This window comes from Danio aesculapii, chromosome 8, assembly GCF_903798145.1.
Source record: "Danio aesculapii chromosome 8, fDanAes4.1, whole genome shotgun sequence".
NCBI lineage: Eukaryota > Metazoa > Chordata > Actinopteri > Cypriniformes > Danionidae > Danio > Danio aesculapii.
In genome coordinates this window covers 49,867,524-49,880,080 of record NC_079442.1, presented here as the reverse complement: position 1 = coordinate 49,880,080, position 12,557 = coordinate 49,867,524, and the positions used below count along the sequence as shown (strand labels likewise).

At 36.8% G+C, this 12,557-nt stretch overlaps 1 protein-coding gene across 1 annotated transcript in view; it reads right to left on the bottom strand.

The window, feature by feature from the left end:
- Positions 1-473: 473 nt before the first annotated feature.
- cux2b (cut-like homeobox 2b) overlaps positions 474-12,557 on the bottom strand; it is a 375,989-nt gene continuing 363,905 nt past the window's right edge. The window contains exons 19-23 of the mRNA XM_056464131.1: positions 12,387-12,552; positions 9,507-9,797; positions 7,380-7,568; positions 5,598-5,874; positions 474-1,128 (exon numbers count right to left, since the gene is read on the bottom strand). Coding sequence (XP_056320106.1) covers positions 474-1,128; positions 5,598-5,874; positions 7,380-7,568; positions 9,507-9,797; positions 12,387-12,552 — 1,578 coding nt within the window. The remainder of the gene's footprint in view (positions 1,129-5,597; positions 5,875-7,379; positions 7,569-9,506; positions 9,798-12,386; positions 12,553-12,557) is intronic.

Here is a 12,557-nt window from a genome sequence, read left to right as displayed (position 1 = left end):
TGCTACATCTTGTTCAGAGAAGGCTATTGCAGACGACTTCTACAACACACACAATCACACGTTGTACGCTTGTATAACAAAAAGTTCACCAAGAAACTAAATACATATGCCATGTTCACTATTTAGAGTCTTTTAGGACTATCCCTCGGTCAACGTGAAGCTGTCGCAGGTCACATGACTTCGCTGTCCCGTCTTACAGACAAAAGTTGAAAAACTGCTATTCAAAAATTAGCAAATTTGGTCATCGTCTTTCTCTTGTTTAATCTTTTTTAAATAAGTAGTGCTTTTTTTGATGGCTTAAAGACAGAGGTCTTTTATTCGAATAATAATCTCACCCAGCGGCAATCGACGTCAGTGTGCATTTCATGACACTTTCTTACTCTCTTCTCTTTCTTCTTCTTCTTCGTACAGTAGAATTCAAAGTTAGTTATCAAAATACCTAAAATTAGTTCATAAACATCCAGATTTGGGGTCTAAAACTCCCACTCCAGGGTCTCCTCGCGGTTGGCAGCTCGCTCCAGGCGATGGATGATGTTGTTGAGGTTTGCCATCTTCTCGTTGCGTCTCTGAGTGTTTTTGTTGAGTTTTGCGTTGAGCGATGGCGGCTCCAGCGCCGGTGGGTTTGGTGGAGATGGAGAAATGGGTGCGGATGAGGACGGGACGGGTGACACAGACATCATGAGCCCGGGTGAAGAAGCGGCTGACGGCGAATTAAGCGAAACCTCCAGGCTGCTCCGTGACGGTTCAGATGAAGCTTTAAAGCTTACGGGATCTTCAGGTGATTTTTCCAGCTCTTCTCCTTCATGGGACGCTGAGCTGTTCCTCTGTGGGCCATCGGGGAGCAGACTTTGACTGCGTCCTGGTTCTTCGATTTTGAAAGCTCCAATAGAGAAGCACTTGTCCTGCCGCAGACGTAGCTCCTCGTCTTCTGGCTCGGTGGTCTCCTGTTTGACGGTGAAACGGTGCGGGACGGTGCTGACCGAGCGGTTGCGGATGGATGGAAGTTGTTTTCGGTCTTCACGGTCTGACACAGGACTGTGGGATGCCAGAGGAGAGTAGTTGTTGTGCTCGGCGTCAGTGTCGTTGTCTTGAAGACCCTCCATCAGGACCTCTCGCCGCATGCGGGACCTGATGGAGGATTAAACCAATATAGTGTAAGAAATACAGAGCCTACAGAATATCATCATACCCAGACAATAACTTTTTTGATCACCAGCCACTGTGGCTAGTTGTATTCCAACATAACTAGCCACTCGCCATTTTCACTAGCCACTTTTTTTTTGTTGAGAAAATATATTGTAAAACAAATAAGGTGGAGGAAATCAATATAGTTTGAGCAGTTGATCTATAGGCAAAAAATTGGGATATGATCAAAAATATGTGCTGTTTCCTGGTGAGTAAAGGTCCTGTGAAATTAAAATAAAAAATGTTTTGATGATAGTTCCAAGTCTATTAGTTTTAATGATATCTAAAAGCTAGTGTGCTGCAAAACAGTGACAAAATTCGTGTTTAGAAAATATAAAACTGATGTAAACATGTAAAGCTTGTAGCTTGTCGCTTCCGCCTAAATCGATCAACGATTTTTTTTAAAAAATCTCACCTCATACTTTATTTTCTCATCAAATCTTGACCAATCAAATGCTCTTCTACTCTGTAAAACCCAATAAGGTAAGGTAACTCAAACTGTTTGAGAAGACTGATTCATCGTTTCCACTACATTCATTCTTCCATGGCGGGCGCCATACCTACAGTACTGTAAGTTCATCCCGCCACAGCTACAATACAGCTTCTCATTCAAAACATTCAGTTGTTGCTGTTTTTTAATAGCAGGTTATAATCGCACCAAAACGTATTAAATAAGTGAATTATAACAGAGCAAACCTTTTTTGTAATCGTAGTGCTGTGCGTTCTTTGTTTAACCCTTTAAGGTGACATGCTGACTGATTGACTGACTGACAAGTGCTTGATTCGTGAGGTTAGCAAACATGACGTAGACAGTTTTCATAATTAAACTTTATAGATAAAGGTCTATGGCTCTAGATACAATTACTTAATCTTGCTAGAGTTTATAGCCGTTTCACTTTACTTCAAGACGCATTAATGCCGTGCTGTGGGTCTATTGGAGACATTCATAAATATTCCTAGCAAATCTAATAAATGCTGGAGGCATACTTTTTACATAAACACACTAAATCGCAGTGTTTATTTGAGAGCACAAAAGAAAGTCTTCACTTGAGCAGCGTATATTTGAGGGCGTTCAAGAAGTTTTGTACATGAACAGAAGAAATCAGAGCGTAAGCACAGAGATTTGCATACTCATATTACATAAATGCGATCTCGACTTGTATACTGTGCTCACGCCAATTGTCATTGAAATAACGCCACAGGTAGTTGGTAGACCTGTGTAAAAGGCCTACAGCTGGAAAAAATCCTAGAGGAAACACTGCCATTGCGACAAACCATTTAAGTTCAAAAACGAATCCTAATGAGTACTGTGAACTTACTCAATTTGAGTAAATGAAGCAATTTGAGCACAGTAAAACCCAATACATAAAGACAACTCAAACCAACTGAGTACTGTAAAACCCAATAAGTTAAGGCAACTCAAACGGTTTGAAGAAACTGACAGCAACAAACCATTTGAGTTCAAAAACTAATCTATATGAGCAGTGCTTATTTTGTGAATCGCGAGGTCCTGGAACAGATTGGGGTAATGGATCCGGCAATGTATTGTGGACGATATTAGCGGTTGGATTCTAGACGGTTCTAATAGTAGACCATTCAAGGATGTAGGCTACCCAAGGATGTAGAGGTGTTGTGCACGAAAAGGGAGACCGGGGGTTGGGGGGTCGGTGTCTAGGGGATAGCGGGGCGGTGGATAGCGGAGGCGTGTCACGGACGTAAGTTACGAGCCAGGGCCGGGGATGGTTGTCGTGGACGAAAGTGAAGAGAGTCAGGGTGTCAACAAAGTGAACAAAGAGAAAGTGAACAGCGGACGGGGGAGGAGGGCGGGTGAGGAGGGGGACTGGTAAAATGAGGTGCCAGATCAGATTTCAGAGGATCTGACGTGTTCCGGCACATATTAAGCCCTGTATATGAGTACTGTGAACTTACTCCATTTAAGTTGAAGTAATGAGGTATTTAATTATCTCATTACCTTCAACACTGAGTTCAAAACTCTTTTCAAATGAGTAGAATTAATTTTCAGTAAATTTTGAGTTAACTAAACTCATTTCATTTGATAAAGTTGACTGTTGGGTTTTACAGTGTAGTATCAGACATGCCCCGCCCCCTATGTGTCTCATTTGCATTTCAATTGATGCACTTGATCTCAACATTCACTGGAAGAGCTGTGATAAAAACAAAATGCTATAGGCTGTTTTTTTAAGGCGAGGTGCTTCTCCAGGGCACGCAAAATCTGGTAGTCCGACGCCCCAGGGTTATTGTTTTTCCAGTCAAGCTACTACTATCAAGATAGCTTGCAGGGCAAGTTGTAGACAGATTTTGGTAGCCTGACTGAAAAAACAATAGCCCCGGGATGTCGGGCTTCTAGATTTTGTGAGCCCTGTACTGTGTCACACACTCTCTTCATGTTTCAGTTGAGATCACATCAAATATCAAATTAAAAATGCATATTTTATAACATTTCACAGGACCTTTGATGTTTGGAAACTATTGTTAACTAAATGTCAGTTTCCACTGAGTGGTACGGTCTGGTACAGTGAGTTACGGTACATTTTTTACAATGTACCCAAAAACCATACCATACCACTTTTTTACCATACCACAAGTGCAAAACAATTAAACAAACAAGCAATTGATTCTTTCAGCAACCTAAAACACAAATAAACTGCAATTTTTCATTACCTTTTGGACTATTATGAACTCGGAATGACGGAATTACTTGCTGCGTCTCATTCAAAGAACTTTACCGAAGCCTCTCTACTTGATGGTTGGTCAGTTTGTAGTTCTAATCGAATTCACTTCCAAGGAGCAATGTATTGTGGACAATATTAGCGGTTGGATTACGGACGGTTCTACACTTCCAATTTCTAATAGTAGACCATTCGGGAACCTTTAGCATACTCTTTTCAACACACTATGGTTTGGGACATATTAATTCTATTTTCAAATACTATTTAAGACGGAGTGTATGCGAATTGTGATGCCCCTACTAAAAAAAACATCTTAAACCAGCCTAGGCTGGTTGGCTGGATTTAGCTGGGTCACCAGGCTGGTTTTAGAGGGGTTTTGGCCACTTCCAGGCTGGTTTCCAGCCATTTCCAGCCTGGTCTTAGCTGGTCAGGCTGGGAGCCCAGCCAAAACCAGCTATGTCCAGCTAAGACCAGGCTGGAAATGGCTGGAAACCAGCCTAGAAGTAGCCAAAACCCCTCTAAAACCAGATTGGTCAACCAGCTAAAACCAGCCAACCAGCTTAGGCTGGTTTAAGCTGTTTTTTTTTCAGTTGGGTTTAACAATATTGTTTTTAAACACAAATAAGGCCTAGATCAGTGGTGCTCAACCCTGTTCCTGGAGATGGACCTTCCTGCAATCAAACACACCTGAACCAATTAATTAGGACCTGAACAGCACTTGATAATTACAGGCAGGTGTGTTTGATATGGGCTGCAACTGAAATCTGCAGGAAGGTCGAGCTCCAGGAACAGGGTTGGTCACCCGTGGTCTAGATATATGTTTTGGAGGCTTTTTATGTATTATTTATGTATTTATTTTATTTTATTTATTTATTTATTTTATTATTTATGTATTTATTTTATTTTTTTGTATATAGGCTATATAACTACAGACATTCGGTAATTGGCATTACTATTGAACTGCATCTATAATCAAATCTTGTTTAAAAGAAGGTTAGTAATTAACATGTATACATATGTATATAAATATTACATATGTGAGAAGTGCATACGACATGTGAATGACCCATATGGCTTTACTTTTACTTTTCATATAATGCATAAGCTTAGAGTGGTGAGATGGTATATAGGTTGTTGTATATAAAGAAACATATACAGTTGAAGTCTGAATTTTAGCCCTCTTGAATTATTAGCCCTACAATTTCTGTTTAATGGAGAAAATATATTTTTTCAGCACATTTCTAAACATAATAGTATTAATAACTCATTTCTAATAACTGATTTATTTTATCTTTGCCATGATGACAGTAAACAATATTTGACTAGATATTCTTGAAGATACTAGTATTCAGCTTAAAGTGATATTTAAAGGCTTAACTAGGTTCTTTAGACGATCACAAAAAATATTACTTGAGGGAGCTAATAATATTGACCTTAAATGCTTTTAAAAAATTTAAAACTGCTTTTATTTTAGCCAAAATAAAACAAATAAGACTTTCTCCAGAAGAAAAAATATTATAGGAAATACTGTAAAAAATCCTGAATCTGTTAAACATCCTTTGAGAAATATTTGGAAAAGAGTGCGAATTATTCTGACTTCACCTGTACATAATAGGTTATATGCCACTCTTTCACAGTAATGATGTAGTTTTCCAGTTGTCTCTGACTCAAACATCCAGCAGGTGGAGCTAACCCCCCATTTATACAGCATCAGTTTGATACCTGTAGTTGTGGAACCAGTTGATGACGGTGTTGGTCTTGAGGTTGAGCTGTGCCGCCAGCATCTCGATGGTGTGTTGTGAAGGGTACGGCTCCTGGAGATAGGCTTTCCTCAGAGCCTCCTTCTCCTCCGCCGCCAGCACCACGCGGGGTTTCTTGGCCTGGCTGAAGGGGCAGAGATCCAGCGCGCTCAGACCCGGACTGATGCAGTCTGAATGAGCACCAGGGGAATCACTGTCTGAGCCGGGACTCAGCAGACCATATCGCCTCTTCAGGTACGCTGCAGGAACACGAGAGAGAGATGGAGACGCAGAGGATTAAAGCAGATCCGTTTAACAATTCTCCTGTTTTCCAGTTCGACTCCCAGGGCGACACCGTGCTCAGAAAACAATACATTAAGAGTGTAAACTGACAAGGTTTTAAAACACAGATGTCTTGTTTGCTCATCAACCTGATTTCACCGAGTAGGACATGTTCCTGGATTAACATCTATGTTGCTCCTTGAACAACATTCCAATCAGCCAATCAGAATTCAGGCTTTTGGGCAAGTTTAGGCTTACGGTTAGGTTTATGCACTTGATTGTTTTCCAACTATTATTCTCCTCTAATTTTGGGAATCATTTATAGTTATGGTTGGGTTTAGGTTGGGTTGCATCGTACTTGGCAAAATTTTGACGTGCTTTGTTTGTTATTGCCAGAGTAACTAAGACATACGGTGATTCAAACTGGAAAACAGGAGGATTGGTAAAAGGAACTGCTTTAATTTTCAATTCAGACGGACTTTAAATGCAAATGAGCTACTGCTCCTCATCCCCTTTCCGGAAAAGAGTGGAACCTTGTGTCACTACGGTGGCCAAGAAGTCCAAAACAACATTACAAAGTGTCAAACACCAGCTGTTTCTCAATATGCGTTCTTCAGCGGTCTTGCGTTCTCTTGTAACATCAACATCAGCTGCCAAAGTTCAGTTCCAATACTCAAGACCGCAAGAACAGAGGACGCGTAAAACTTCCCGGATGTGTTTTTGATATTGAGGACGCACCGATGCAGACTTGAGCACACTCTAGAAGTCCCATTAGTCATTGCGACTGGCGGTGGGAAGCGCAGCATTTTATTTAGATTTATTATTAAAGTTCAGAGATATCACTTATTTACTTCAGGAGTTTCCCTAAATGAAACAGTGAATATAAGCATTACCATGGACATCTTAATAAAGGAATAAACACATTAGGGGTGTTTGTTTGCTGAAATTCCTATTAAAATCTGTTTTATTTATATTGTGCAACGTATATTTATAATGTTTTTATGCAGAGTATATATTTTGAAAAGGAAAAAACAATAAATCGTTGTATGAATGCTGTTATGTTTAAATAATTTTCCATTAAAGGGCACATAGTTTACCTCTTTTTTATGATTTAATATTAATATTATGGTTCTTCTGAGTGTGCCAGTTTAGGTTCAGTTTAAAACACAATTCAGATTTTTTTATTATAATGTGTTAAAAAGTGTCATGTTGGGGGCGTGTCCACAGTTCCCTGATTTAGGGGTGTGTTGCTTCACATGTAAATTAGTTTCGGCTTCCCGCCAACGTAACAAGGGGGCGGGGCCATGAGCTCACTCTCTCTGTGTTTGCAACAGAGTCAGACAGGCAGACTGACAGAAGGAGCAGGAGTGAGAGGATCAGCATTCAGTCATACATGTACGACTCGGACACAGACCAAGCAGAGAGTACAAAATCATATGTGTCTTTGTATAGTTTTACAGCCAACTGTGTGCTAGTTTCGCACCTTTCTTCTCCATCTTCTTGACGTCTCTGAGTTTGTCAACGTTGTGTGGGTCGTTGAGCCACAGCTGCATGCGGACGAATGGCTCTCGACCCTTCAGACTGAGCTTATGCCATGGTTTCGGCCTGGACAGCAGGTCAGACACTGAGCCCTGCGTCAATCCCAGAATGCTTTCTCCAAACAGACGCTGGCCTGCAGAAACACACACAGTTACTAATATGACCTACAGCACATATTATTCTCTTTATTTGTATTGTATAATTACTGCATTTTTTATTTGTATTGTATATATATATATATATATATACATATATACACACAGTTGAAGTCAGAATTATTAGCCCTCCTGAATTGTTAGCCCCACTGTGTACATATACTCATCATATACATAAGCACACCCTTCACAAATCTCTCTTTTAAACTTATATTTTTAATAGGAAGCTATACAATATTATATTTGTGCATATACATTAGATTAGTCAGTACTGAAGCCAAATGTAGAGCTTATATAACAAAATAACTTATAATATCAGTCCAAAAACTAGCACAGCCAAATTTAGATGTTATAAAAAAATATTTAATACAAATTTAACAAAGAGGAAATATCAAGAAGCAAAATTTTTTTTTAAATTTAGTTGAAATTTTGTAATTTTGTAAAAAAGGTTGTAATTTATTTTTTGCAATATTTTGCTTGTATTTAAGTTTGTATATGTTTGGTGACTAAAACAATATTTTAATAAATATATCTGTTTAATAAATCAGTTTTATTTAAATGCACCAAAATACATTGTCTATATTCACTGAGAAATGGATCAAAATATAAATTTTCAAAATGGAGTGTACTCAATTATGCTGAGGACTGTGTATATTTATATAATATATTTATTATATTTATTATTATATTATATATTATTATTATATAATATTTATATAATGAGGCAGGTTAGGGTAATTAGGCAAGTCATTGTATAACCGTGGTTTGTTCTGTAGACTATCGTAAAACAAATATTGCTTAAGAGGGCTAATAATATTGACCTTAAAATGTTTTTAAATCAAAACTGCTTTTATTCTAGCTGAAATACAACAAATAAGACTTTCTCCAGAAGAAAAAATATTATCAGACATACTGTGAAAATTTCCTCGCTCTGTTAAACATCATTTGGGAAATATTTAAAAAAGAACTAATAAAACTTCAACTGTAAATCAATAGTTTTTCGTGTTTTCAGATAAAAATATCTAAACAGTTTAATCAGGATGCATTAATTTTAGAGTTAAATTCATTAAAACATTTTGTTTATTAATATTATTATTATCATTATTATTATTTTAACATTGTTATTATTTTAACATAAAAAGTCAAACATGTAAATTGTCTCGATTTAAGAATTTTTAGATATTTTTATTGGAAAGCAGGACAGAAAACAAACAAGAGTAATTTTTCGGAGTGTCTCGCTTAAACCGGTTCAATAAACAGATTCAAAACTTTAGAAAAATAAAAGTTTCAAATAAATGCTGAACTTTATATTCATCTATAAACTGAATCGGTTGTCACAAAATAAGAAGCAGAAGGCAAACGAACAGAAAAAGAATTTTTTACAGAAGAAAATAATTAAAAAGGAAATACAGTGAAAATGTCTTTGTTAAACAGCACTCGGGAAATATTTGAAAAACAATGCAAATTTCACAGGAGTGCCAATAATTTTGTTTTCAACTATTTTATATATAAGACACATATACTGTAAATAATGCTGGGTTCCACACAATCGATTTGTGTTGGAACAACATGAAGAAATTAAGTTAGGTTGTTAATTTTTACAAATTCAAGGCATATTTTTTCTATAGGTTATTACATGACTGATTTCATGTGTTTGTATATGGAAAAACAATTAACAAACAGTACAATTTTTTCTTCTCATTACTTCATAATGTGTAACTTTTTATATTTTTAGCATGAAACCTTCCACCATAGCATGAAGCTCAAAGTATCTTCTTTCCAATGATACCTCATATTTGTTTGTAGCTCACTGGGGTCAAGAACTGTTACTGTTTAAAATTAGGTAGGTGTAAATCCCCAGACGTGATTTCTGGCTAACATGTTAACACTATAAGTATGTAGATGCGGTAAATCACCTAGGTTGTTGTCGGTCAGCACCTCCTTGACTCTTTTAGTAATGGCGTAAGTATCCAGTTCGGGGGACATGGCCACCAGCTCCTGGATGCCCAGCGGGGTGTGTGTCTGCTGGGGGATCATGACGGAGCTCTTCACCCCGTGAGGCTCCAGTGGCTGCGGCGGCTGTGGCTGCTGGTTCTCCTTGCTGCTCTCCAGCGCTAGACTCACCGGCTCCAGAACAGTGCTGGACTGAGCATCTGTGGGACTCACCGGAGGAGACGGAGACGAGCGGCTCGTCACGGGACTCTTCTCTGAGAAAACACACACAGATCATATTTAATTATGAGATTAAAATGGTTTTATTCAACATAAAATAATCACAAGCACTAAACAGAACAAATGAAGATCAAGATGTTCTGGATGGTTCTATTATTTTCACGGAAATAAAGCACATTTTATATTACATTTTTAGCATTACCAAAATGCCAAGATTAATCTTTTGACAGCACTATTTAAAATATAATATTTTTACATCTAAATTACTATTTAGATATATTAGGATTGCTATACTTTATATTAAAACTTGTAACTTGTATTAATACAGTCAGAGGTATTTCACATTTTCTAACTATGTATATATATATATATATATATATATATATATATATATATATATATATATATATATATATATATATATATATATATATATATATATATATATATATATATATCCTAACCTGCCTAATTAACCTAGTTAAGCCTTTAATTGCCACCTTAAGCTGTATAGAAGTGTCTTGAAAAATATCTAGTCAAATATTATTTACTGTCATCATGACAAAGATAAAAGAAATCAGTTATTAGAAATGAGTTATTAAAACTATTATGATTATAAATGTGTTGAAAACATCTTCTCTTCGTTAAACAGAAATTGGGGGAAAAAATAAACATGGGGGGCTAATAATTCTGACTTCAACTGTGTGTGTGTATATATATATATATATATATATATATATATATATATATATATATATATATATATATATATATATACACATACATACAGAGTTGTGTCTGATTCTTGAATCTGATTGGCTGAAAGCTGTGCGATATTCTGTAAATAACAGCACTCGTCCAGCCTCTTAACCCTTCACACTTGTGTATTACCCAGCTCACATACAGCAACAAGCTGAGGGCACTCTACAATTTGACAAATATTGCTGCTGTTGGGCAACATAATGTACTTTTGAGGCTTTTTAGTCGAGAATGTAGTTGTTTAGATTGCAACTATGCAGTTTACTTATAAGAATAGTGCCAATTTTAAATATTTATAATTTCTGAGAGACAGCGTGTTGGTTGCTGCCATACTGAGCTGACCAAAGATGTTTGCCGTTGTCTATTCACAAGACGGTGACAGGACCGCATAATAAGCCCTTAGAAGATTAAAACAGCGTAATTTTAAACTACAGCTGATCAAATCATTATTAAACAGGTAATGACTTTCTAAGTTGACCTATCTCTTTTGTATGTTGTAGTGCTGTATTTATACCATAGTAATATTGTGATCTCCCAATTGCAACAGAGAAATACTGGGAAATCTCTGTAGACTGATGGCATTTCATGCCGTTCAGCCTTATAATCCTAAAATGCAAGCAAAATCACCTGTTTTGTCATCATTTTAGACATTTCACAAGAAAATCATTCAAATACTAGCTCTAAAGTGATGTGTGTGAAGTAGCAACGGTTTCTGCTGTTCTGAGGTCAGCTGCAGATGTGAATGAGTAGTGGAAGAAAGTAGTTCCTCTTACAAAAGGGTTTTTAGACTCTCCGTGTTTGATTTTCTTTTTAATATACATGATTATGCCATCAAACTGTAGTATAAACACAATCATAGCAGTGCGATATGGCTGTATATAAACACTGGTGGGACACTAAGACACTCGGCCTGCGGCCTTGAGCCAACACACGCCTCCCACCAATGCCGATATACAGCCACACCGCACTACTACTCGTGTGATATTGCTCATATAAAGTATATATATAATAATTTTCCCCAATAATTTCCAGAATGAAAAAGTCTCTTTATTTTTTTATAAATTATTGTAATTTCAATAATTGTTATTCTGAATATAATTAATTATATATCTACATTTAACAGAGCAAGGTCATTTTTCACATTTTCATTTCCCATTATGTTATTTATTTGGACAGAATCTTATTTCTTTTTATCGTAAATAAATAAAATGTCAATATTATTAGCCTTGTTTTAAACAAAACAAATTAATTGGCTACAGAACAAACCACTGTTGTCCAATGACTTGTCTAATTAACTTAGTTAAGCCTTTAAATGGCACTTTAAGCTGAATACTAGCATCTTACAAAATATTAAAATGTTACATACTGTCATGGCAAAGACAAAAGAAACTTTTGATCAAATTATTATCTTTAAAAAATGATATTTACAATATTTTTTTAATTTTACAGGAGGGCTAATAATTTTGTCTTTATCTGTATTTCGCTCTTAAAAAGTGTATTGCAATGCTACAATATTATATCACTAATATTTTCAATCATTAGAACTTATATAGGCCTACATTAATAATCTCATTTTTAATTGTTCTCAGACTCTAAAACTAAATCAATGATATTTTAACTAATGAGACAAATGATTGCTTCACACCATTCTGCATTGAGTTGACTCAACTGAAATCTGGTCAACTACTGTACTTGGGTTAAAAGTTGCATCAACTAAAAAAGCTGTCCAGCAAGCTACCTTACAATTTTAACTTGAGTCAACTTTTTTAAGTGTAAACTTATTTTTTTTACAGTGTATAAAGCAATATAAGTGAATGATGTTTTATAGCATATAAAAGCAGCTAGTGTGTTTGAGCAGGACTGACCCTGGCTGTGGTTGTGGTTGGGTAGTTGGTTGAGTCCGTGACCCAGCTGATCAAGGAGCCAGAGCTGCATGCGGATGAAAGGCTCGCGGCCCTTCTGGGTCAGTTTACTCCAAGGTTTAGGCCTGGATAACATGTCACTCACGCTGCCCTGAGACAAACCCAGCACCTGAG